General features: G+C 34.1%; 1 protein-coding gene and 2 long non-coding RNA genes across 4 annotated transcripts; 2 read left to right on the forward strand and 1 right to left on the reverse strand.

Moving 5' to 3' along the window:
* The first annotated feature begins 900 nt into the window (after window positions 1-900).
* Window positions 901-5,435, forward strand: LOC145619060 (uncharacterized). Its single transcript, XR_014108086.1, has 6 exons — window positions 901-978; window positions 1,155-1,263; window positions 4,085-4,354; window positions 4,526-4,590; window positions 4,700-4,894; window positions 5,091-5,435. It is a non-coding gene; the product is annotated as an uncharacterized LOC145619060 (long non-coding RNA).
* Window positions 5,436-7,521: 2,086 nt separating this feature from the next.
* Window positions 7,522-18,467, forward strand: LOC145624424 (beta-galactosidase 17-like). 2 transcript variants are annotated; one of them, XM_081677455.1, is made up of 19 exons: window positions 7,522-7,759; window positions 8,794-8,898; window positions 9,248-9,443; window positions 10,645-10,733; window positions 11,073-11,153; window positions 11,482-11,576; window positions 12,164-12,234; window positions 12,741-12,831; window positions 12,909-13,026; window positions 13,114-13,209; window positions 13,300-13,348; window positions 14,255-14,442; window positions 15,076-15,147; window positions 15,628-15,774; window positions 16,308-16,358; window positions 17,160-17,322; window positions 17,461-17,606; window positions 17,704-17,769; window positions 17,914-18,467. In XM_081677455.1, exons 1-19 carry the CDS (start codon window positions 7,586-7,588, stop codon window positions 18,016-18,018), a joined length of 2,103 nt encoding a protein of 700 aa, XP_081533581.1. In that variant the 5' UTR covers window positions 7,522-7,585; the 3' UTR covers window positions 18,019-18,467. The 2 variants fall into 2 exon arrangements, with proteins under 2 accessions (XP_081533581.1, XP_081533582.1); XM_081677456.1 differs by lacking the exon at window positions 7,522-7,759 and adding an exon at window positions 8,241-8,293.
* A 243-nt stretch (window positions 18,468-18,710) lies between these two features.
* Window positions 18,711-21,644, reverse strand: LOC145619065 (uncharacterized). The gene is made up of 2 exons (XR_014108087.1): window positions 21,370-21,644; window positions 18,711-19,247 (listed from the first exon to the last, which is right to left on the reverse strand). It is a non-coding gene; the product is annotated as an uncharacterized LOC145619065 (long non-coding RNA).
* Window positions 21,645-23,022: the final 1,378 nt, after the last annotated feature.

A 23,022-nucleotide genomic window follows, 5' to 3' on the forward strand; every position in this document is an offset into this window, starting at 1 on the left:
GTGCAAATTTAGTGATATAATGATGAAAATATAGGAAATCTTCAAAGGTTTTTTATAATTAAGTTGAGCTTGTTAATCTGTACATTTGAATAGTGGCCACAATGGTATCATTTCTTAAAATTAAGCTCTTTATTATTGAATACTACAACTATATTGGACCTGAGATGATGCCAATCTTCCTCTCAATTATATTGTCTATCCTCCTCCTCCCAAGTTTCCCATGCTATGTCTAATGGAAATAATATTTGGGGTTGATGAAGAATTGTTAGCTTAATCATCCTTTTTTTAATCACATTTTGAAGCAGGAACTAATTGCTTAATGTAGCAAAGACTGAATTTTTTTTCCAAAAGCATAGGGTGTTGTTGATTGGGTATATGCATCAAAGTGTTTTATAACATTAATCTTATGTTAGTTTGTATGTATTTGGGAGGAATTTCTATGCCCAGGCTACAATGCATCATATTATTGGTGATTGTGGGATTATGTGAATTGAGGAAGACTACAATGCCCAGAATACAATTGAGGAATTGGTGATGTGGGGTTGTTATTGTTGGTGCAAGGAGATGGAGCAGCAGCAGGGTGCCAGGATTGCTGGTGGCTGCTGTTCATGAGGAAGAAGGAAGTTGTGGTTGGGTGAGGTGGGGGATTCTGGCTCATTGGTGGGGTTGTGTGGGAGTATTTGGTGGTGAGGGTTAGTTGCGATGGTTGGGAATTGTTGGAATCAGGGCTGTAGAAGGGTGGGGTGGAATAGGGACTGATTAGTGGGGTGTGGGAGTTTTGGCCTGGTAGGGTGGCAGGTTGGCAGCTGTGGTCGGGAAGGGAAGAGGGCGATTCTGGTGGTGGGATTGGGACTGGAGTGGTGCAATGGTGGTGAGGATGGAGAGAGGGGTGGGGCAGTGGTTAGGGTCGTGGAGAAGAGTACTAGAGTAGGGTTGGGGATTTGGGAGTGGGCGAGTAGCTAGGCTTGAGATAGGCTGGTAACCGACTACTAATTGAGATCTCATCATCTGAATTTCTCTCCTATTTCTTTCATATGTTTTTTTTATAAACTTTGATTTGATGTTTGATCTTAGCCTTTTAATAGCGTTATTGTTGTTAATTTTTTATTTGGATTATTTGTGTTAATCAATCTCTAATTTCTAACAAGTTGTAGGGAGCAAGAAATCAAACAATTTGCAAAGGAAGTACAAAAAGATTTGCAAGGGAAGCAAAGAGAGTTTGAGGCTGACAATTTATGGGGAAATGATGTGGGTGTATCTAAGGTTGGTATGAGTGTTTATTAAACCCTTTAAGTAGTACCTTATTATAGCCTACAATTTTTTGCTGATGAAATTTTGCTTATTATTGCAATTATTATATGTTGTCATTATTTTATGTTCTTTGGCTGTAATTTAAGAAGTGATATGGTCCAATGTAAACATCTTCATGGTCAACTTTCATTGCTTACAATATTGATTTGACTCATTTGAAGGTGGCTATTTCATTGCTTACAATCTTGAGTCAAAAAAGTCACAAACATCAGTTCCAAAGTTCTTAAATATGACGATAAATCTCCTGAGGTCTTGTTTTTATTGAGTGTTATTGGTTAGTCATATTCATAATTGATCAAGTATCATCTGCTTCCTTTCAGTCCACAGTGCTGTTTTGCATAGTTCATCTGCATTTGTAAATGATGACTGCCTTGTTTCTGCTATTGTACCAGTGGTTTCTGTTCCTTGTCCAACTATTAATCCAAAGTAAAAGATATGGCTGGATAGTGAATAGGGTAAGGTTGTGTGCATCTTAGTCACTGAAAATATTGTGAAAAGTAGGACACATCACATTTTAAAGTGAAATGGATTTAACCTTTGTGTCATTCAGAGAAACTTTAGGTTGAAACTTGAGGTTCTTTTGTGTTGCATTTATCTTGGTGGGATAATGAGTTTGATCATTTGATTGTGTTATTTTTATTTTGAGCTTGAAACTTGAGGTTCTTTAATTTGACTTTCTCTTAAATAGTATGGTGATAGATTGAGTGTGTGTGAATTCTTACAGAAACTAAACTTCTGTAGGTCCTTTGAGTGAGGATTTACAAGTTTAAAATATGATAAATTTGGAAGATTGTATTGGATAGTGTCGTATAATTTTGTTTTGTGTGGCATTTAATCTCAGAATATGACTAATATTAAGGTTGTGAAATTGTAATGATGATTTTGGGATTCTATTATGGGTTGTGTCATAATTTTGTTTTGTTTTGGCTTTCATATGCATTGGTGTTTTGGACCTTAATGAATTGCAATTAATGAAAATTTAGAAGCTTAAGATCAATTTCAATTGTATTCTTTGCATTGAGAACTGTCTTTTCTGATGTCATTTGTTCTTATCTGAATTAATAATAATTATAATTGACAGTTAAAAATGTTTTAAAATATATTATTTTCAAAATTTATGAGTAAGATTATGAAAAAATATCAAAACTACAAAATTAAATTTGGTCACAACATCCGCAACCTGTTCCGCGACAACCGCATCATTTCTGTTACCGCGACATGCGGTCGTTATCGATATCACGACCGAAACCACATTTTTGAACCATGCATCGGATTCTTCAACAATTATTTTATCTTAAGCTCTATTCATGTGTGATTATGAAATGTTCGCTATATATTTTATAAAGAATGGGGTTGTCTCTTTTCCTATAGGTCCTAGACTCAGCTCATCAAGTTGGAAGATTTACTGTCTCAAGCTCTCAACTGCCTTTGATTTGCCTTACAAGGAAATGGCCATCCACTACGAAGCTTTTATGATGGGTAAGCAGCAGAAGATGTCCCATTTGATGACGGTTCAACAACAAAAAAAAGCTTAATCAACTTCTATGTCCAACATGCTGATCTCGAACGAAATAGGACTACTCCTTCACATGTAAGTCACTTATTAAGATTCTTTTAGTTTTGAGGTTTCAATTGTTGGAATGTTAGATATATGCATCTGTGAAGAAATTTTGATATGGCATGATTGTCCTACGAACACAAACAATTTGAAACCCTAAAAAGGAACCGGTTAACAAGAAGGGAAGGAGGGATGATCCATTGTACTGTTTAACACTTAAATTATTTGGCTACTCAGAACAATCTGTCATCTCAGAATAGGAATAAGGCTACTTTTGGTGTTAAATTTGGCAATCTAAGTGAGTACAAGTGTTTTTTCTTATTCTGCGTTGAGAAATGTTGCGAATATGATAAAGATGTTTCAAAGACCTTACATATTGGCATCAAATGGCACTCAGTTTATATCTTTAAGTTCGATCATTGACAAGTTTCGAATATGATAACTTAATGGTTCCTGCAATCAAATAGCTCTATCCTGCCTTGTTTTCTGGATACACTTAATTTTGTCATCTTCAATTGGCTAGCTTGTTGATTTCAAGTGTATCTTTATTTCATCATTTGAAAACGGTTTTGGTGAATTAGTTTCATACGCATCTATATTTAATCATCTGAAGCGGTTTTGGTGACTGGTTTGCCTTAATGAAAGGCAAAGAGAAAGAGAGGATCAGGATATTTGGATGTTGCAAGCAGTTTGTTTTAGTAGAAAAAGCTATAATGGTTTGATTTATGACACTCCCTCTCCTGTTTTATGGTTTAAGCTAACTATAGATTATAAGAGTAGAATTGTCAAGATACTGAGAAACAAGTAAATGGAAAGTGAGAATGCTTAATTGAATATCTCTCATGTAACCTAACCAGCCATTAAAAAAAAAGATGAAATCCCGATGCAGATTCCGTGCATCGGTTGATCATGGAATGTTCCCCTTAAGTGAATTTACACTCTTTAGAGTGGTGAATTGTTAGATATATTTATGGGGCAGACTGAATGCTTCCCTGCTGCTGCTTCATTAGCATCTGGGTTTGAGAAGAAGAATAACGAGACGATTTTGGTTTTCGATCTTGGTGGTAATTTTTATGTTTCGGGTGAGTTCTTCATAAAGAAAAACTCCAATTGTGAGAAATTCTATGTATTTATCAGCCTTCTGCAATAGTTTACATTTTGATGCAGTACATCAGATTTCTTACATTGCAACGAAACTCTTTCTGCCTTTTGCAGTTCTTGAGGTTGGAGAAAAAGTTTTCAAGGTGTTATCTACATCAGGAGACAAACTCATTTGGGTGGTGATGACTCCGATAAGGTAGGAAACAAGGAATCGGCGTGCCTAATTCTGTGTTAGCTTGAATCGGTTCTTTAATTTTATGCAGTGAAATGATATAGTTGTTTGTAATTGCTACTACACGGAATGGTAGATTGACTAGCAGAAACTTTCAAGAAGAATGAGGATATTGATCTTCGGAATGACAAACAAGCTCTTCAGCTGAGAAGGCAAAGATTGAGCTTTTGTCGTTAGCTCATATTAGCATTAACCATGTAAATGTGTATAATTCCTCAAAAAAAAAAAAAAAAAAAAAAAAAAAAAAAAAAAAAATGCTTGTGCCTTCAGACATCATTTTGGATTTTACGAGTACTAAAATTGTCAATGGTGTGTTTTGACAGCTTGCCTTTCAATACTGCAACACAAGATGGCCCAAAACACCACTCACGAGAGCAAAGTTCGAAGAGTCACTTCTTCGGCTGGTATAATGTACATAAAACTGTTGTAGTTATTTGCTCAAATTGTGTCACTTTGGAATTGTTTTGACTACTGACAGGTTGCTTTAAATTCTGCAGATTAAAGACACCGGTTGAAACTGCTTTAAAGGATGCTCAATTATGGATTAAAGACATGGACAATGTTATCCTTGTTGAAGTTGAAGCACAACAAGGATACCAGCTGTACAGGATGTTGTAAAAAAGATGACAAGTAAAAACCCGAATTGCACTATCAACCCTGGTGTAGTAGTGGCCCTTGGTGCTGCTGTTCAGGTGAGTAGTTTTTCGTTTTGCTTTAAAAAATGCTCAAATTCAAATTTCTTTTTTTTGGAAATCATGGTATATGGCTCTATATAATGATATGAACGGTGAAATGGTAAGAGGATAACTATGATAGTTGAGTAGATCATCATAATCTAAAGCAAGTGGTGGTGTTTATATGCTTATTTTATTTAATTTGATTATGTAGGTTGATGATCATGTTAGTCTACAACAATACTCTGTATTAAGGAGGATTTGAAGCCAGTGAAAGATACAGATCATACGAATGTTGCTCAATCTCAGGATGTGAAATCAAAACTAATTAAGCAAGATGATTTTGTTGTGTAACAAAAGATAGTGTTTTGTTTTTTTTTTTTTTTTTTTTTTGTTTTTTTTACTTTTAATCAAAGATAAATTTTATTTCTACAAAAAATATTCGTTTCAAGATGCGGCATTTATTGATGTATATAAGTTTAAGGCATATGGTACAAATAAATGAATAAACTTATGATCAATAAAATAAAATGTCTTCAAATAATCACTCAATTTTGAATATAATACTGATTTTCAAAATAGATTTTTTTATTAAGGATGAGCAAATTATTTACATATGAGAAGAGGTGAGCAAACTATTTAGGATAATGTAACCCACCCAATATCCTCTAAAATCACACTAATATATTTATTGTCCATTTGTCTTAGCTTATAACATATCTGTTAAACATCGGATTTATCTCCATCCAGTTTTGATGATTGGGCTATCAAGTACAACGTAAATTGTGACAAGGACAACGTTTCTATAAGGAAGTTCTAATCTGCATCATGTCTGGCCAATTCCAGTTTAATGTTGTTGTCAATATCAAAAGTTGTAAAAGCTTAAGTGCTAAAAGCCAAATTTTTATAAATACTACGGCCTACCATTGAATGCCTAACTACATCTAAACCCGCCTTTAACACATATCTATATTAGATTTATACAGTACATATATTTAACGGTACCATTAACTTCACTCATTCCGTGTTTATTGGGCTATCGCGCGCATCGCGCGCGATGGCTCAACTAGTACTATAAAACATGACAGTTGATTGACATATTATGAAATATGACAATAATGTTAGTTTTTTTTTTCGAAAAAAGGTAATAATATATCTAGCAAGTCAGGAATGTTGTAGACACTTATAGTCGGCCCGGCCTCAAAATAATTCCCGATTAAGGTCTTGTGTTGGTGTGGTTAAGGGAGTTAAACTCTCTCATGAAGTCTCATGTCAATAAGGAGTTTTTTCCACCTTATCAAAAAAAAAAAAAAAAAAAATATCAAGTGAAAATAGTGTAGAATAAGAAAGTTTAGTAGTACATCTGTACATATGAGCAAGGAGGCCTATAAATAGGCATCCAAGACATCAAATGTACATGGAGCTGAAAGGTTTTAATACAAGCAATATTTTTACAGAAATTTTTTACCTCAATTTCTTCCTACATAGCGTGCCTAAATAAAACCAATGGAAAGAGAACAATAAAGTCGAATCCTTTCAAAAAAAAAATATATTAATTATGAATTTGAGAAAATTTAAAATTTGTTAAATAATCAACAAAGTACTGTGATGGAGAGAGAACAAAATCTAACAATAAAAAGAAGCAACAACTTTTCTGTGAGGTTGTGTGGCCAGCTAACACGCACATGAGTAATCCCTGACTGGGTAATCCTGGCTTTGACCGACCGAGTAACCCCTGACCAAGTAACCCTAACCGAGACACCGAGTAATTCCTGACCGACCGAGTAACCACTGACCCCCTAATCGAATGAGTAACCCCTGCCCGAGTGAGTATAACCCCCGATCGACCAAGTAACATCGACTAAGTAACCTTACCATTCTTTGTTTGAGAAGATGACGATTATCCAAGAACAAATTTTGGGAAAATTATGGAATTTTAGGGAAGTGTAAAAGAAAAATAAACTATGCAATGGATTATTTTACAAAAAAATTCTTTTCAACCTTTCTAAAAAAACAATTAATGTATATCATTGTTTTTTTTTTTTTTTTTTTTTTTTTTTTTTTTTTTTTATATATATATATTTTTTTACATAATAGCTATTTTCATAACTAATATCAAATCTGTAGATTTGGTAGAAATTATACTATCCATCTATACTTATTTATTAAAAAGCGTACATAAAACGCTTACGTGTCACTAAAATCTGAACCACCATTATGCATAGCAACTCGATAGAGATAAGTTGGCCTTTATTTTTTTTGCTCCATAGCAATAAGTTGTTTGATTAATTTTGGATCTTGCTAACGAGCGCCCCGGGGCGTTAGATAAGGATAAATGATATTGGTTGAAATGGTATTAAGTTAGGAATTCATGACAAAATCACGAGTCGTGCAGTGTAATTAATGTTAATTTTACTCTAATATTTGCAATTTAATTCTCTTATCTAACGCCCGGGGACGCTTATTAGCTTTTGCCATTAATTTTTGGTTAATTAAAATACAATAATGTTTTGTGAATTTGGGCAAAAAATTTAATTCAAAGAGGAATGTATTGTAGATTTGTAGTTATGACTCTTATGAGCTAATCCAAAATTTTGGACCAATAATCCAGCAGACCGTAGTCAATATAACACTCTTCAGTCTTAACTGAGTTGCACTGTACAATAACAATAGTAAAATGGTAATAGTATTGCAGAAACCTGGAAAACCATGAGAGATCATCTTCCTCCTTCGACAATGAAGAACAAGGGGAGGTTCTTCTTCTCCACCATTAATTCTACTCTCATTTTCTCTCTCCTCGCTTTCCTTGCCTTGTTCGCCTTCGTTGCTCCTCTTCCTTCTCTCTCCTCTCATTCTCCCTCTCATCATCGCCACCGCAAAAAGGTTTTCCGTTTTTTCTTTCAATTTTAAGCTTATTCTGTTTGATTCTAGTATTTTTCTCTGAATTTTGATTGATTTTTGTTTGATTTCTTCAATTTTGATCGTATTTATGTGTGAAGCAAGTTATAATTAGTAAATATGAGGTTTTGATTTACTTAAATTATTGGATTTTCTTGCAATTGTATGGATTATTTGTGAAATGCTATATTAGTGGTGAAATAATACGTTAATTTAAAGGTTTTGAGCTTCAATTTGTGAGATATAATTGGTGAATTGTGGAATTTAAGTGGGACTTATTATGAAGTAGAAAAATTTAGGAAATTTTAGTTAGGTTAAGCATGTATTAAAGATTTTGTTCATCAGCGTGGTCCCAGACCAATCATAAACCTAAGACAATTTGTCATCGTGTTATTTATCCTCAATATTATATAAATATGGTTTTGGACAAATTTCTTCAAGTTTGGTTTTAGTGTTTGAGACATTTGTTGTCTATTTTCTTTGCATAGATGATCTATGTTCTTAAATTCCAAGGTGGATGTAAGATAATGATCTTCTTTAACTCAGTTTTAATTTGTGAGAAGTTTTCAATTGTAAGAGTTTATTGTGGATCATTTCTATATGATTTGTGTTGCAATTTCTTGTTTCCAACAACATTTTTTCTACAATATATTACCTCTGTTACTAACAGTGTGTTTGGATAAAGAAAGAGAAGGAAAAGAAGGGAAGGGAGGAGAAGAGGAGGGGAGGGAGGAGAAGAGGAGAGGAGGGAAGAATGGTGAGTTTTCCTTCCAAATCTCTCCATTCTTCGAGGGATCATTGTCCTACAAATTAATCCCTCCATTTCTCTCCCATTCAATTCCCTTCCTTCTTCATTTGTTATCCAAATGAAAGATATCACATCTCTCCATTTCTCTTCCCTTCTTTTCCCTCCATTTTTTTTAATCCAAACACACCGTAAATGTTCTTAACATTTGATATTTTGCTTAAGTGGCTTTGAATGTATTTGTAATTAACTAGTCTTCACATACTTTTATCAGCTTAATATCAGGAAATTTGAGATTGCTGATGACAAATTTTGGAAAGATGGTGAGCCTTTCCGCATAATTGGTGGGGATCTACATTACTTTCGTGTTCTTCCTGAGGTACCCTATAAGATTTTCAGTAAACTTAGAGTTCCCATTGCAAAAAAGTACTCGTAGTTTGTAGTAAGATTGGTGGTCTTTAATATATATCCCTGAAAATTGGACAACGAATCCATGTATTTGGCATATCATGTTTAGTGTTTATTGAACTTTTCTTATTTCTAACTTAATCAACTAAGCATGAGCATTAGCAAACTGAATTTTATTGTGGAATTGGGAAAGCAGCAAATGGTTATGATCTGGGACTTAATTGCCTTTTTAAATCTTGGGATTTATTCTTGGTATTAAGTCTGTTAGATGGGGACCCTTAGATAGACCCTCTGTTAACCAATGTGTGCTGGCAATGCAGTATTGGGAAGATAGACTGTTAAGAGCAAAGGCGTTGGGCTTAAACACAATTCAGACTTATGTTCCATGGAATCTGCATGAACCAAGTCCTGGTGATCTGAAATTCAATGGTATTGCTGACATAGTATCATTCCTTAAACTCTGCCAGAAGCTAGGTTTTTTTGTCATGCTTCGGCCTGGCCCTTACATATGTGCAGGTGTGTAATTTTTTTTTTTTTTTTTTTTTTCAAAATACTTTTTCCCCTTGTAATTTCGTTTTCTCATCTCATCTCATTCACCTGCATCATTTAGTTAAAATCAGAAGTTAGTGGAACATTGTGAATGCTTAACTTCTGCAGAGTAATTTTAGGGCCTTTTTGGAGTTATTCTCATGTTCACTTTTTAATGGGTTTTCTAAACTTCTGTTTGAAGCCTAAGATAAAGTATTTTTGAATGTAGACAACTGTGGTATGGGAAGATGTGATGCAACTTTGTCTATCTCAAATTTGGTGGAGGGGTGTTTGGATGGAAATCTTGAGGCTGGTCCATAAAATGCGTTACTTTGTCACCTGTTTTTGATTGGGTGGGATTGGTTTGGATAATAAGCAAGATTCCGGATGAAGAAAGAAGTTGGTGTACAAGAGTATAAATGTATAATTCTGTGGAGGACTCGTGACCTTCTAGATTAGGATATTTTACCTTGCAGAAAAGAGGGAAATGGTAAAGGTCATTTTCTCTTGGTAGAATGTTGTGAATGGAGAATGTTGAGACTCAGTAGTCAGGACTACGTGTTGATTTTTGTATGCATTTGTTATGTGTACCATATTGATTGTCATTCTATTTGTAGAGATTTCTTCCTACTAAAGTTTTTTTTTTTTGAAATTACATTGTGTTAGTACACTTTGACTTTATCCTAAAGTCATGTACTTTCTGCAGTCTTTCTTCAATTGTCATTTGTACAAAAATCATTGCATCTTCGATTGAATTTCTCTTTTTGTCAAGCAAATTATTTTTCTTTAGTAAAAAGCTAGTCTTACTCCTTGATAATAAATTTTGGATTCAGATATGTAGTTCCTTTAATCTTATCTTTATAGTTGCATCACATAATTTATTTCTTTTGCACTTCTGAGTTTTGACCAACAAATATGCATGATATTTATGCGCTATTTGTCATTCTAGTTTTTATATTTTTTTGTTCAATCAGAAATGGTTCTTGGTACCATTTATTTTTTGTGGAAAGCTGAAACTGTCTTTATGCTGTTTTATCTTTTTTTTCCCCAGTAGTTACTAGAACTTATTCTGTCTTTCATTTTCCCTCTGCCCTCTCTACTGCTCACCCCTTCCTCTTTTGACCACTTTGTTCTATATTGCTTTCTGTTGACCAAATTGCTTAACATAAAATATATGAATATGTTACAGAGTGGGATCTGGGTGGATTTCCAGCTTGGCTACTTGCTACAGAGCCAACTCTTAGACTGAGATCTTCAGATCCTATGTACCTTGAATTGGTATGTTTCCTTCTCGGTTTATTGTACATTACAGTTACTTGCTTTGTTAGGCTACCTTTGAAGACTTTCCTGAGTTTGGTTCAATTGTTATAAAAAAGGCTTATGTCTCAATGGGCTGGGTTCACTAAATAAAGGTGAAAGAAAGTCTGGAGGTCTATTTACATACTGTTGCCATAGGGTATGCTCTTTTTGCTACAAAAAAATGATGGTATTTGAGGATAATATGCTTGCCAACATTTGGAATTTTTGCTTGAGCTAGTTGTCTACTAGTGTTTGTCTATCACTTATATGTTTCCCTTTGGTTTGATGCACACTATTAAAATTCATGTGTTGTTGCAGGTAGATAAGTGGTGGGGTATACTGCTCCCAGTGGTGGCTCCTTTGCTTTATGGAAATGGTGGTCCTATTATCATGGTTCAGGTGCAATTCTCCCCCCCTCCCCCCCTTCTTTTTTTATCCTTGTAGCTGCTATAGGATAGCCATTTCTTATATTAGGAAGTAAATTATAGAAAAAAGCAATCAGCACTCATGATTAGGGGAATGATTATGAATGGACCCTTGTTCCTTAAAAGTTGCATATCCACAAAATGGTACTCTGAGTTTGTGATGCCTTACCTGTATTAGATTTCTATAACAAAATGAAGATATTTTGAATCTATAAATTGGAATTAATCCCCATTTTTTCAACACATTTTGCGCAAACCTTATATTTCTTCTTAAGTTCTAAGAAGAAATTATTTTATGGCAGATAGAAAATGAATATGGTTCATATGCAGATGATAAAGCTTACCTGCATCACCTGGTCAAATTGGCCAGAAGACACCTTGGAGATGACATCATCTTGTAAGGATTCCCGTGTCTTTTATGCTGTTTTCATGGTTTATTATAGTTTAATGCTAGATTATTATATGCATCTTTCATGATAGAGTTTTCCCAGCAAACAGTTTCATACAAGATATTCTTTTGACATTTAAATGCCTTTTGGTAACTGATTTGAGTGCTGGTCATCTAATATTTTTAATTATATAGTATTGTAAGAGCTGCATCATGTCCTACATAATGTTCTTAGGAAAAAATGTGTTTCAATGTGGAAAGATCTTAAATATAGTTTCTGAAAATTATTGCTTTGCGTTATGCCGTGCTTGTAGCACATTTGAGGCCGAGTTGCAGTAAGTGGGGTGTGCTTAGCTCTAATTTGTTCAATAGATTTATCTGGACGTCATGAAATTGTGTAAACTTCCTTCCCTTTCTTAACATGAATCAGTTCCTGAAGGTGTCACCATATTGCTATATGCAATTCCAAGTTGCTATTTTGACTAGTTCTGAGCAATTTGCAATTACTGTTTTTACTTAAATATTATTTTAATTATTATAGTATAAAGTTAAAAACTCTTGGGATCCATGACAAATTTGTTTACTTTTTGCATCAGGTATACTACGGATGGAGGTACGAGAGTAACCCTTAAGAAAGGAACTATCCTAGGAGACAATGTTTATTCAGGTAAAACCAAGAATTGTCATTGAAATACATCTGCGTATTAGAAAAGGATGCTTTCCTTGCATGAGAACACAATATAGGCCACTATACAATAAGACGGGCTTTGCATAAGTTGATATTAAATTATGTACTTTGTTTATTAAGTGGGTTACACAAGGTTGTTGTGAGACATTAGGTTGCACCGGTGCAACGTGTTTTGGCTTTAAATTTTTAATGCCTCTTATTTTGGTATATAATAGTATGAAACATGCTAAGAAGTTCATCATCAATTTATCTTACCAATCATATTTGAGATTTCTTGAATTTAAACATTTAACTTGAAGTTTTCAGAATGGTAAATTCATGCCATTGTTGCAACACTGGTTGTAATGCTTGTAAGTTAAGGTTAAAGTTAAGATGATTATGTTTGGTTTATTAGTCAAATTTTACTTTGAAGCAAACTTTAGTTTTATGATATCCGATACCAACATTTTTGTATTAAAACTTGTGACCGACCCTTCCTGTGGCAGCTGTTGACTTTACCACAGGTGATCAGCCATGGCCCATATTTAAATTGCAAAAAGAATTCAATGCACCTGGAAAATCTCCTCCTCTTTCGTCGTAAGCATCAAAATTGTGGTCATTATTACATGACAGAATGATCTGCAATGTGATACTTATAATGTTTCTCATTCCAGGGAGTTCTACACTGGCTGGCTTACACACTGGGGAGAGAAACTTGCAAAGACTGATGCTGATTTTACAGCAGCAGAGCTAGAAAAGATTTTGTTGAGGAATGGCTCTGTGGTTCTTTATGTATGCTAAAAGAAATTGCCTTTAAACAATAAACAGTATTAAGAACTGTTAGTTCAGAAATGTGATATAAGCTGTTCAAAATTTTAGATGGCACATGGTGGAACAAACTTTGGGTTCTATAATGGTGCAAATACTGGTTCAGATGACTCAGATTATAAGCCTGACCTCACATCCTATGATTATGTGAGTCACCTTGTCCTAAAGTTTTAATTTTAATTTCTTTTCAATTTTTTTTCGGCCTATGTGCTTAATAAATTGTGTCTTTTCTCACAGGATGCACCAATTCGAGAAACTGGTGATGTAGACAATGCAAAATTTAGAGGTACCTCTTTTAATAGCTGATTTACACCTTATCATTTTAACTTTCTGCTAGTAATTATTAAAATTCATCATTGACTCGTTCATAACCTTTTTTCCGAAATAAGTTGCAGTTATACTTTCCTTCCAAATGTACTCATTTAGCTTCTGATTCAAGACTGTTTGCAAAAATGATGCTATGAGCTGCATCCCATAAATTTTGGCAGTGGGAGGCAACCTTTTCCATAGTTTAATTGAGAAGGAAGAGGAGCTTTTGTCTTTTCAGGACGATTTAATAAAAAGGACTCGGCCCCTTGATTGATCCATTTTTAAACAAAATGATTCGAACTGATTTCGTAAATATGTTATTTCAAAATGTAAAGCAGACTAAGAAACCCAAGAGCCTATATTGTATTAGCAGACCAATCTTTCATGCCACTCTTCTTACTCTCCCTTTTAAAAGAATCCTATGGGAAGCTTAGACTGGAGACAACATTAATTAAGGGATCTTATTTTTAGCATAACATTGGTGCACTGCCTTTGGGACAAGGACTATCTCCATCAGACTCTTGTTTAGAGAGGGAAAGGATTACTAGTACTATAGTCACAGATATAGAAGTAAATAATGTACTATGGCACACTGTTACTTAACTCGCTGTAACAGGATTGGATATGGGAATGCAATTCGCTCCCTAATTTTGTAAATTATGCCAAGAGCCCATGATGTACTTCTTCATAGTATAAATTAGTCTTTCGATTTGTGGTTTGTGTGGGAATTAGAGAATCTAGTAACATTGCTATGGCACTATGGTAGTTACTGAGATGCTATATTGTCTTTATTTCCAAAGTCGAAACTTTATGTAATATGTATTGTGCAGGTACTCTTATATATACTGAATGTCATTTTATGCTATTGAAATTTGATTTTCAGCGATAAGGAAGGTTATAGAGAAATATACTGTGGCAAGTCTTCCTCCGATCCCTGCCAATAATGAGAAGGCAGGATATGGATTTGTTAAATTAGAGAAAACTTCAAAATTGTTTGATATCATTGGTATTCAAGATGATGCCAATGTTGTTGAATCTGTTAACCCAATTTCTATGGAGTCTGTAGGCCAGGTAATTCATAATTACTTTTTTTATAGGAAGGTGTTTTTATAATTTAAGAATTGTTACTTTTTTTTATTTTATAATTATTATTATCTGCTCGTCTAATTTCAATTAGCTTGTTATTATGTTTGACAAGTAGGTTTGGATTTGAAACACATTTCTGTTGACGTTTAGTGTTTCCCTGAATCAAAAGAGAAAACAAGCATGTACTTTCTGTATCATAGGAAGAAAAATGGGAACAGTTATTAATGTCTGGTCCATAGTTATTGATAGCTGTATATTTGTACCTACTTATAAGGTTATAACTTGATCAATGTTAGTCTCTATTTAACTTATTGCTACATGCTACCTTCTCATGGTTTGGAATATTACTTCCACTCCCGGAACAAAGGAAAAATAAAAGGGTATAACTTACTACTCCACTTTGACCAAAAAGGTATAAAGAAAAGTAGTTCATTTATTAATTTTGCTAAATCACTATAAAATTTATTGTGATATCCACTTTGACCGAAATTGGCACAGCTAAGATTGAAATATACCAGTTTACAGAACTAAGTGTGAGCTTGAGTGGGAGTATGTTTTAAATGATCCAGATGGCTTCTGCTAAAGCTTCGTTCTTGTACTCTTGTTTCCTGGTTTCAGATGCATGGATTTCTACTATACATATCAGAATTTAGTACACGTGATAGTGCTAGCACTTTAAGTATATCAAAGGTATGATTTAAAATCCTTGTACATTCATTTCTATAGTCATCTCTTCTAACTTCCTACAATATTTCTTTTGTCAAATTGTGGTACTTGTACACCCTATTCTATCAAAAACTGATTAATTGTTCATATGAACACAAAGTTTAATGTCTCCCTAATAATAGTAATTAGTAAGTGATGCGTTAATGTTACTTTCCTATTTAAGTAAACCCATGTTATCATGATAACAGTTAAGCTGTTTCTGGCAGTGGCTTTAAAATATGGATGCCAGCCATTTTAATGCTACGAGCCCTTGATTGCCTATGCTTGCAAGATATTTTTTTTGTAGAAAATCAACATGGAATTATAGAATCTCCTTGAATGATTGTATGTGTGTAAACTTCCTTGTTATTGAGCTCAAAGAGTTCTTGATGTGTAATTTCAAAATTATTTAATTATTTATTTATTTATTTATATTTTTTGTTTTGTTTTGTTTTGTTTTTGCAGGTGCATGATAGAGCCCAGGTATTTGTTTCATGTCATTCCAAAGATCAAGGAAGACCAATTTATGCAGGGATAATTGAGAGATGGTCCAACAAAGAACTTAAGCTTCCTCATCTGAAGTGTGTTTCAAAAATCAGTTTATTTGTTCTGGTATCTGAGATTATCTTTCCTCTCCATATTTATGTGCCCTGAAATTCACCTTAGATCTTCTGTCAATTGCCTCAGTGAAAAATGAACTTAGAATACTGGATATGTTATGTAGATGAAGAAGATCATTAAAATGAGAGGTGATCCCATAATAAGGTTGTCTATTAAAAACTTTTTATGTCACTGGTCCTCTAATAAGTGCTTCTGTAGGGATGAGGCTGCATATACTTTCATGGAAATACCTATATGGAAGTATTGCTAGGTGGTTGTGCTACTGCTGCTAGCCTGCTACAAATACCTTGCAAGGTGCATTTGCATCAGTAACCATTGAGCTCTCAACATACTATTTTTTCTATCCATGTTTGTCTAAGATGTCTTAGTGACCTTTTTCCAGTTAATATGCCTTGATTTTTTGGTGAATTCTAAACAACTCTTTTCTGATACAGTTTACTTTTTATGTTTGTTAACATCTAATATGATATTTTTCTTTTGTGTCAACTATTTACCTTACGTTAGCTTTGCTCTTGTGTTGGTAGGTTGAGAACATGGGCAGGATTAATTATGGGCCCTACATCTCTGACAGGAAGGTCACCTCTCTCCCTCCCTCCCTCCCTCCCCTCCCCCACCCCACCTCCACCCTCATTTTTTCTCTCTTCTCCTAATATCGCTATCCTATATAATTTATTTAGGCTATTATATCTTTTGGCATCATAAAACTTAAAAAAAGGCGAAAGACAGTTTTTGAGTACGCAGAATCTCTTTGGCTAGAACAGTCCAACTACAAGAAAGTTGTTCCAGTCTCTAATTTTGCTTTATGATCACCTTGATTTGGCATATGAGCTATTCAACTTAGGGGATCGTCCCTTGGCTTTAATACCCACTATAAAGAAGTTATGTTGGTTTTGTGGCTTCTCAAAGTACAGCAGGCATTCCTTATGAACTGCTCTACGGTGTACCATATAATATAATAGTAAAGCATGTTCTCAATGACAGATATTTAATCTCTATTCAAGCTTAAAATCATTCACTATGTCTTTTTCCCCTGTACTATGTTTTTGGATGTATAAGGGTCTCTCATCTTCACCTGATTTCTATTAATTATTTTGATTTTTGATTGCAACCGGTTTTTACTAATTAAACTGATTTCATTTACACTAATATATTTTGTAATATGAAGTTACTGATTCAAACTGAACATCACCGATTGAAATTGACTTTTATTGATTTAAACCGATCAAAACTGATTTGTACTAATTTAAACTGTTTTTTTTTTCTTTTTTTTTTTTTTTTTTTCCCGGAGTATATATATAGGTTATCTTAAGGTGAATAGAATGAGGCCTGAGGTTTGTATATTACCTTTTCAACTCAGTTTTGTGATTTTATTTCAGGGAATATTGTCTCCTGTCTATGTGGACGGACGTGTTCTTCACAATTGGAAAATGTTCTCAATTCCACTCCACAATCTGAATGATCAGAGTAGTTCCATAATTCAGCTTTCTGGCAATGACCTCAGTACAGTACATGCAGGCAAACGTATGCAAGATCAGAGCAGTATGTTTTCTGTTACATTCTTTTGTGGATCTTACGAGTAGAATCACAAGTATTATCTTGTTTTATTTTCTATTTTTCTTATATTGGAAGCAGTATTGTACTCGTGTTTACTTGTCATTGTTTTCTATGCTTCTGCAGAGAACATATCAAATGAACCTGCTTTCTACACCGGTTCTTTTACTATCAATAGTGCCAATCAAGTCAAAGACACATTTTTGTCAGTAGATGGCTGGGGCAAAGGGCTTGCATTCATCAATAATTTCAATTTAGGACGATATTGGCCGGTAGATACTTATATTACTACTAATTTAAGTTGATTTTGAATCATTTTTCAATACATTCATCAATAAGAACATTAGAATAACACTTTTCTTTTTACAGACATTTGGGCCACAGTGCAATCTTTATGTCCCTGCTCCACTTCTTCGCCATGGGAGTAATACAGTGGTTAGTTATTTTTTCTATGCTACGATTTCATTGTAGCATGTTGCCCGTTTCTTGCTTCCCTCATATATCCCGTTTGCTACCAAATTACTCGAGTGGAATTTAAAAGTTAGGTACAATTCAGTAATCAGCAGGTTCACATTTCAGGTACTCTTTGAGCTCGATTCTCCAAACACAGATCTTGCGGTCAGGTTTGTTCAGCACGAGGATTTCTCATGCAGTCAAACTAGTTCAAACATTCTTGAAATATAAAGTCACAACATCAGTGAAATACAAAGCGCTGCATTCACTCCCAGCAAGTAGAAACCTGCTACAAATAGTCTGCCAAAATTAATCATTGCATTTGCATCTGTTTGATTTTGTACTTGTTTTAACTGCCTAACGTTACATAAGTGTAAAAAGAAAGATGGAGAAGTAGATCCAAATCCTTGCTTATTTAAGTACCTGAATACGCTACATACCAATCTTACAACCAGGTTTGGTCGCAAGCTTTGAATATACAAGATTACAAGGGCACCATGATCATACGACCCTTTGTAATAGAGTAGAATTTATTGTAGAAACTTGAATTGTTGAAAACTTTATTTAGGCTTTTTTTTTTCAAATGCTTTTTATACTATTATTATTAGCCTTCTCCTCTACACTTGTACTACGTATGTTGCAACTTGCCCGTTTCGATCTTTGGTGACAGATTTCAGTTGCAGTTTTATGGGTTTTGGATTGAGTCAAATTTTCTAATTTGGATATAAAATGTTTGGAAAATATTTGATATTTTGTTTATCTGACTAATGAGTGCAAGCATTTCTGAGAAGCTGTAAAATTTTCTAAACTCCCTCTTCTTCCACAAGTAATTTACTAGTATACTTGCCAAACAATACCAGTTAAAATTCTCTGCAAGTATTTTTCTGCACCTGCCACTAAAATCTTGAGTAAAAGAGGCAAGCTGCAGATTTAAATCTGTCCATACAATTTGGTTTACACATACTCTTACAGTCATGGCAACAGTCACATCCTCTTACAGATACAGTCACATAAACGAACTAGTTCCTTCAAAAAGACTAGTTCATTCCTAGCAAACTACAAGAACCATGAGCTATACAAGTGCATTCCTGCCATAAAATTTAGGAACACTAACTATTGAACTCATCGGTATTATTAACTGGCCACCATTGTAAATGAATATTTGAGGAAAGGAAAAAGGCGGTCTAAGAAGTCACTTGGCAGGCGGCTTGGAAGCATCTGGTTGATTCTGTTTTGATCCAGAGCCATCTGGTTGATCCTTTTTTGATCCAGAAACTGCGGCAGTTGCTGCTGCAGTCATAGCAGCAGCAGCGGCTCCCAACTTAACACCTCCTGCAGCTTTCATTGCACCAGCTATTTTTGCAAAAGCAGCTATTCCTCCCACAAGCATTGCCCTCAAGGCAACAGTTGGTTTTACCTCCATAGCCTTGTGTTTCAAAACAAGCACTCAATAGCCTTTTCTGTATAACATGTAACATAATAATGTCAAGGTTACAGTAACTTACAGGACAATCAAGTTATTAAAGAACTTATTAAATTGCTTTCAGGTCTTTTTTATTTATTCGTGTATATACCACTTTCTTGCAGAAACAAACCCTGTCATGATACTATAGGAAACAGCTTCAGCTAGTATAGGTGAGATGAATATATCTAAATCACCACAGATCCTGCTCCACCAGCAAGATAGATAACTGTTTTTATAGTCCTTGAGATAGAGATATATGCAGATGTATTTATATGAAAGCTTAGGATCCCAGCATACTAGCAAGATAAGTAACTTCCTTTTAAGTGCAGGAATTCCTAAATCTCAAACTACAGAACTATACACAAAGTTTCAGGTTGATGAGTTGGAAAGGAGTATGATCACATAGATCTTATTAACCATCAAGACAAAGCATGTATGTAAGTACATAATGGATTTATAAGCTAACTTGAGTACTTAAACAACCTAAACATGTCCTCGTATGACAACTCAGGCGATCATGTGAAGGCTGTCATCAATTACTGTGTTACATAGTCACAGATCTATTCCGCATTATTTACCAGAATTACATCATGTATCTAATCTCAAAATGATTTGAACCATTTTAAAGACCAAACATGCTATTTGTATATGTGTGAATGTGACTGCACGTGGATATGGTAAAATGGAATTATTATCTGAATTGCGGCCACACTTCGACCTGGGTGTTTCCAGCTAACACCTAACAAATAGAAAGTCCTGTACTCACAAAATCATGGTCACTTAGTATAAGCAAAGCATATACGATGTATATAAATTATAAAACTGATGGAGTTGGGACTTTTGGGCACCAACAAGCACAAAATCATGAGGACAATAATAAGTTTAAGGAAAAATTAGGTAAAAAGACGCAAAGATTGAGAAGAAACTCAAGCACTCAAGACTCATGCTGCCCCCATACATGTCATATTTTGAGCTGCCATGAAGATTATTCTTTGTCAGTCAGAAAGACTAAACCAAGAATCTCATCTTTTGGGTAAAAAATGAACCACCAATTGGCAAATTGAATGCATCTCAATCAACAATAACATAGGTTGACCATTAAATTGTTAAAAGTATCCAACACTAAGCACATATTATGCACAAAGCCTCTAACACAAGGAAAAGATGGGTACAAAGAGTTCAAAACTCTAGATAGTTCTTAGTTCCTACTAACAAGGTGGATATCCAATTCTAAAGGCCTAAAAGAAAACCATTCTCCATCAAAGACGGGTCAGCCAATGAACAAAACATCAAAGCAATGCTCGAGTTCCTATAATTTCAAGCATGTAATTAAGTGTTTGTCTGAGCTGTTAAAGAACCAATGCAATGTCTACAACATCAAGCAGACACGAATTTTTGCGTTAAGCGGCATAAATGAAACATGATGTCAAGAAAAAAAAGCACAAAAGCACAAAACTCTATTGTAGTATTCATATATAAAATCTATATAATTTCAGTAGAGAATGAATTACAAGCACAAACACCCATATTTTTAGCATCCGCTTGTAAGAACTGAGAAGAGAAGCAGAGTAATTAGGTCTATTTACAGTGATACAACTATTTCACAAACCCTAGAAAGTGGAATCATCCATGGTAATTAGGTCTATTTACTATCCGGTAAACTAAACATTATGAATTTTATCATCCACAAATTCAAAAACTCAAGTCAAAAGGCATTGAGGTATTGGAAATAACTATTATGTATCATTATACTATAAACCAAAGTTTATATTTTTACATTTCACCATCTAATCCAGTGAGTTACTTCAGAAATTTAAGGAAAAATTACATCTTGAATCATCAGTTCTCTTTTTTGGGCATTTCTAAAATTCTAACTTTTCCATCAAAACCCATGTTAAAATTCCCCAATAAAGTTAGAGTTTACATTAAAAATCATCCATTGACCAAAATTCCTACAATGATTGACAGCAAACAAGATTAAGGGCACAGGGTAATTGTATCAAAAAATCAAAAATTTTAAAAATCTAAGATCCCATCAAATAAACAACGTGATCTAGGGTAGGGAGAGATTGACAGAAAGAAAGAAAGACAGAAAGAATGAGAGATAGAGAAATGACCTGAAGTTCCAAAGGGTTGCTCGGATGTTTTGCTGATACTTTCAATTGAGTTTGGGTTGTTTCTTGTGCGAAAGTAACTGCGGAATATAGAATTGAAGGTCTTTGCTCTTTTCAGTTCTTTGGGTACGGTGGACAGTTTAATCACACGTTGGGCTAATAACCGCCGTGCCTGATTTCAACTCAAAGTAAATCACGAACAAGACTCAGCAATGAGTAGTTAGTTTGGCGATCGGTAAGATAGTTGTTCTAAGTCTTATAACTTAACTAAGGTATTAGAATACGTAGTACATTATTATTAGGGGTGTTTGGTATAGTAATTTTAGATGTAGGAAACAGATTCAATTAAGCGTTTTCAATTCTAATTGTTTGGTATGTGTTAAAAGTAACAAATACCCTTTCATAAGGGTAACAAAATTCCCCAATCTGTTACCTTTGATAAACTAGTGGAAACAAACTACGTTTCCTTACTCAATCACTAACTACTCAAATTGTTTCCATTCTACTAAAATACTAAACATATACTAAAGGTAATGTTTATCATTACCCTTTCCCCTACTTTTTTTAATCCTTTCCGTTTCATTTACAATACTAGAATGTATCCGTGCTACCGCACGGGATATATGTATGTTTAGAAAAAAAATTGTATAAGCGGAAATTATAGTTTTTTTTTTCCTTGGTAAAGGAAGTTATAGATAAGTGTTATTTTTTTTTTTGACAAGTGTTAATTTGGAGTTGTAGTGTGCAATTATTTGGAAGTTATTTTATTAAACACACATACAAAAAAATTAAAAAAGGGAGTGCATGAGAATTGAGAGTTGGAGGTTTGGAGCGATATGGTTAAGTACTGCAAAAATTACTCTGCAATTATATAATAGATTTATACTCCCTCCATTTTTAAATACTTTGCTCCACTTTTATTTTCTGGCCGTTTTTAAATACTTGCTCCATTTCCATTTTTGGAAAGCTTTTTCAATATTTAATTCATTTCTCACACATAGTGGACCCAACATAATACTCTCTCTCCTCCTATTCTTCCACTCCTTTTGCTTTTTACAATTTTTTATTTTCTCAACTGCCCCACTACCTCCATATTTTATTACTTCCTCCAATTTCTCCTAAAACTCCGCGCATGGAGAAATTGAGCAAGTATTTAAAAATGAAGAGAGTACCAAACACCTCCTTAGTTTTATTACTTGTTGGGAGAGCTTTCCCTCCATTGAGGGTTTGACCTAGGTTGCATTCAAATTAGCCAGAATTTAAGTAGACTTTAAATCAGTGAGTATGGTTGCAAAAAATCTGCACAACTTAACTTGAGTTCAACTCACAACCCATCCTAAACCACATCTTGCATTTTCGAACATGAGACGGTCCTAATTCTTAAGTTGCTCAACCCAAATTTAGCTTGCATTAGTTATCACCGCGACTTCGAGTTAAAAAAAAAAAAAAAACTTTTTCCCTTTTCAATGAATCTTTTATATAATTACAGAGTCAATTAATTACCGTCCTTTAACAACCAAAATATTAAGACTAGAATAGACCCGATCTACAATAACTTATTGTAGACCCAACCTTCTAGTGTACCTATCAAATATTAAATTACATCATTCAAAAGATGATTTTTAAATTTTATCATCCTAAAGATAATTATATAAT

The sequence above is a fragment of the Chenopodium album genome, chromosome 3 (genome assembly GCF_948465745.1).
Source record: "Chenopodium album chromosome 3, dcCheAlbu1.1, whole genome shotgun sequence".
NCBI classification, from domain to species: domain Eukaryota; kingdom Viridiplantae; phylum Streptophyta; class Magnoliopsida; order Caryophyllales; family Amaranthaceae; genus Chenopodium; species Chenopodium album.

What these genes read in the sequence shown, in the direction of transcription:
- LOC145624424 (XM_081677455.1), top strand. Translation starts at nt 7,586, where the DNA reads ATGAGAGATCATCTTCCTCCTTCGACAATGAAGAACAAGGGGAGGTTC. An exon ending in ATCCTATGTACCTTGAATTG is followed by an intron (nt 10,734 to 11,072) that starts GTATGTTTCCTT and finishes GTGTTGTTGCAG; the next exon opens with GTAGATAAGTGGTGGGGTAT. An exon ending in ATGGCTCTGTGGTTCTTTAT is followed by an intron (nt 13,027 to 13,113) that starts GTATGCTAAAAG and finishes TCAAAATTTTAG; the next exon opens with ATGGCACATGGTGGAACAAA.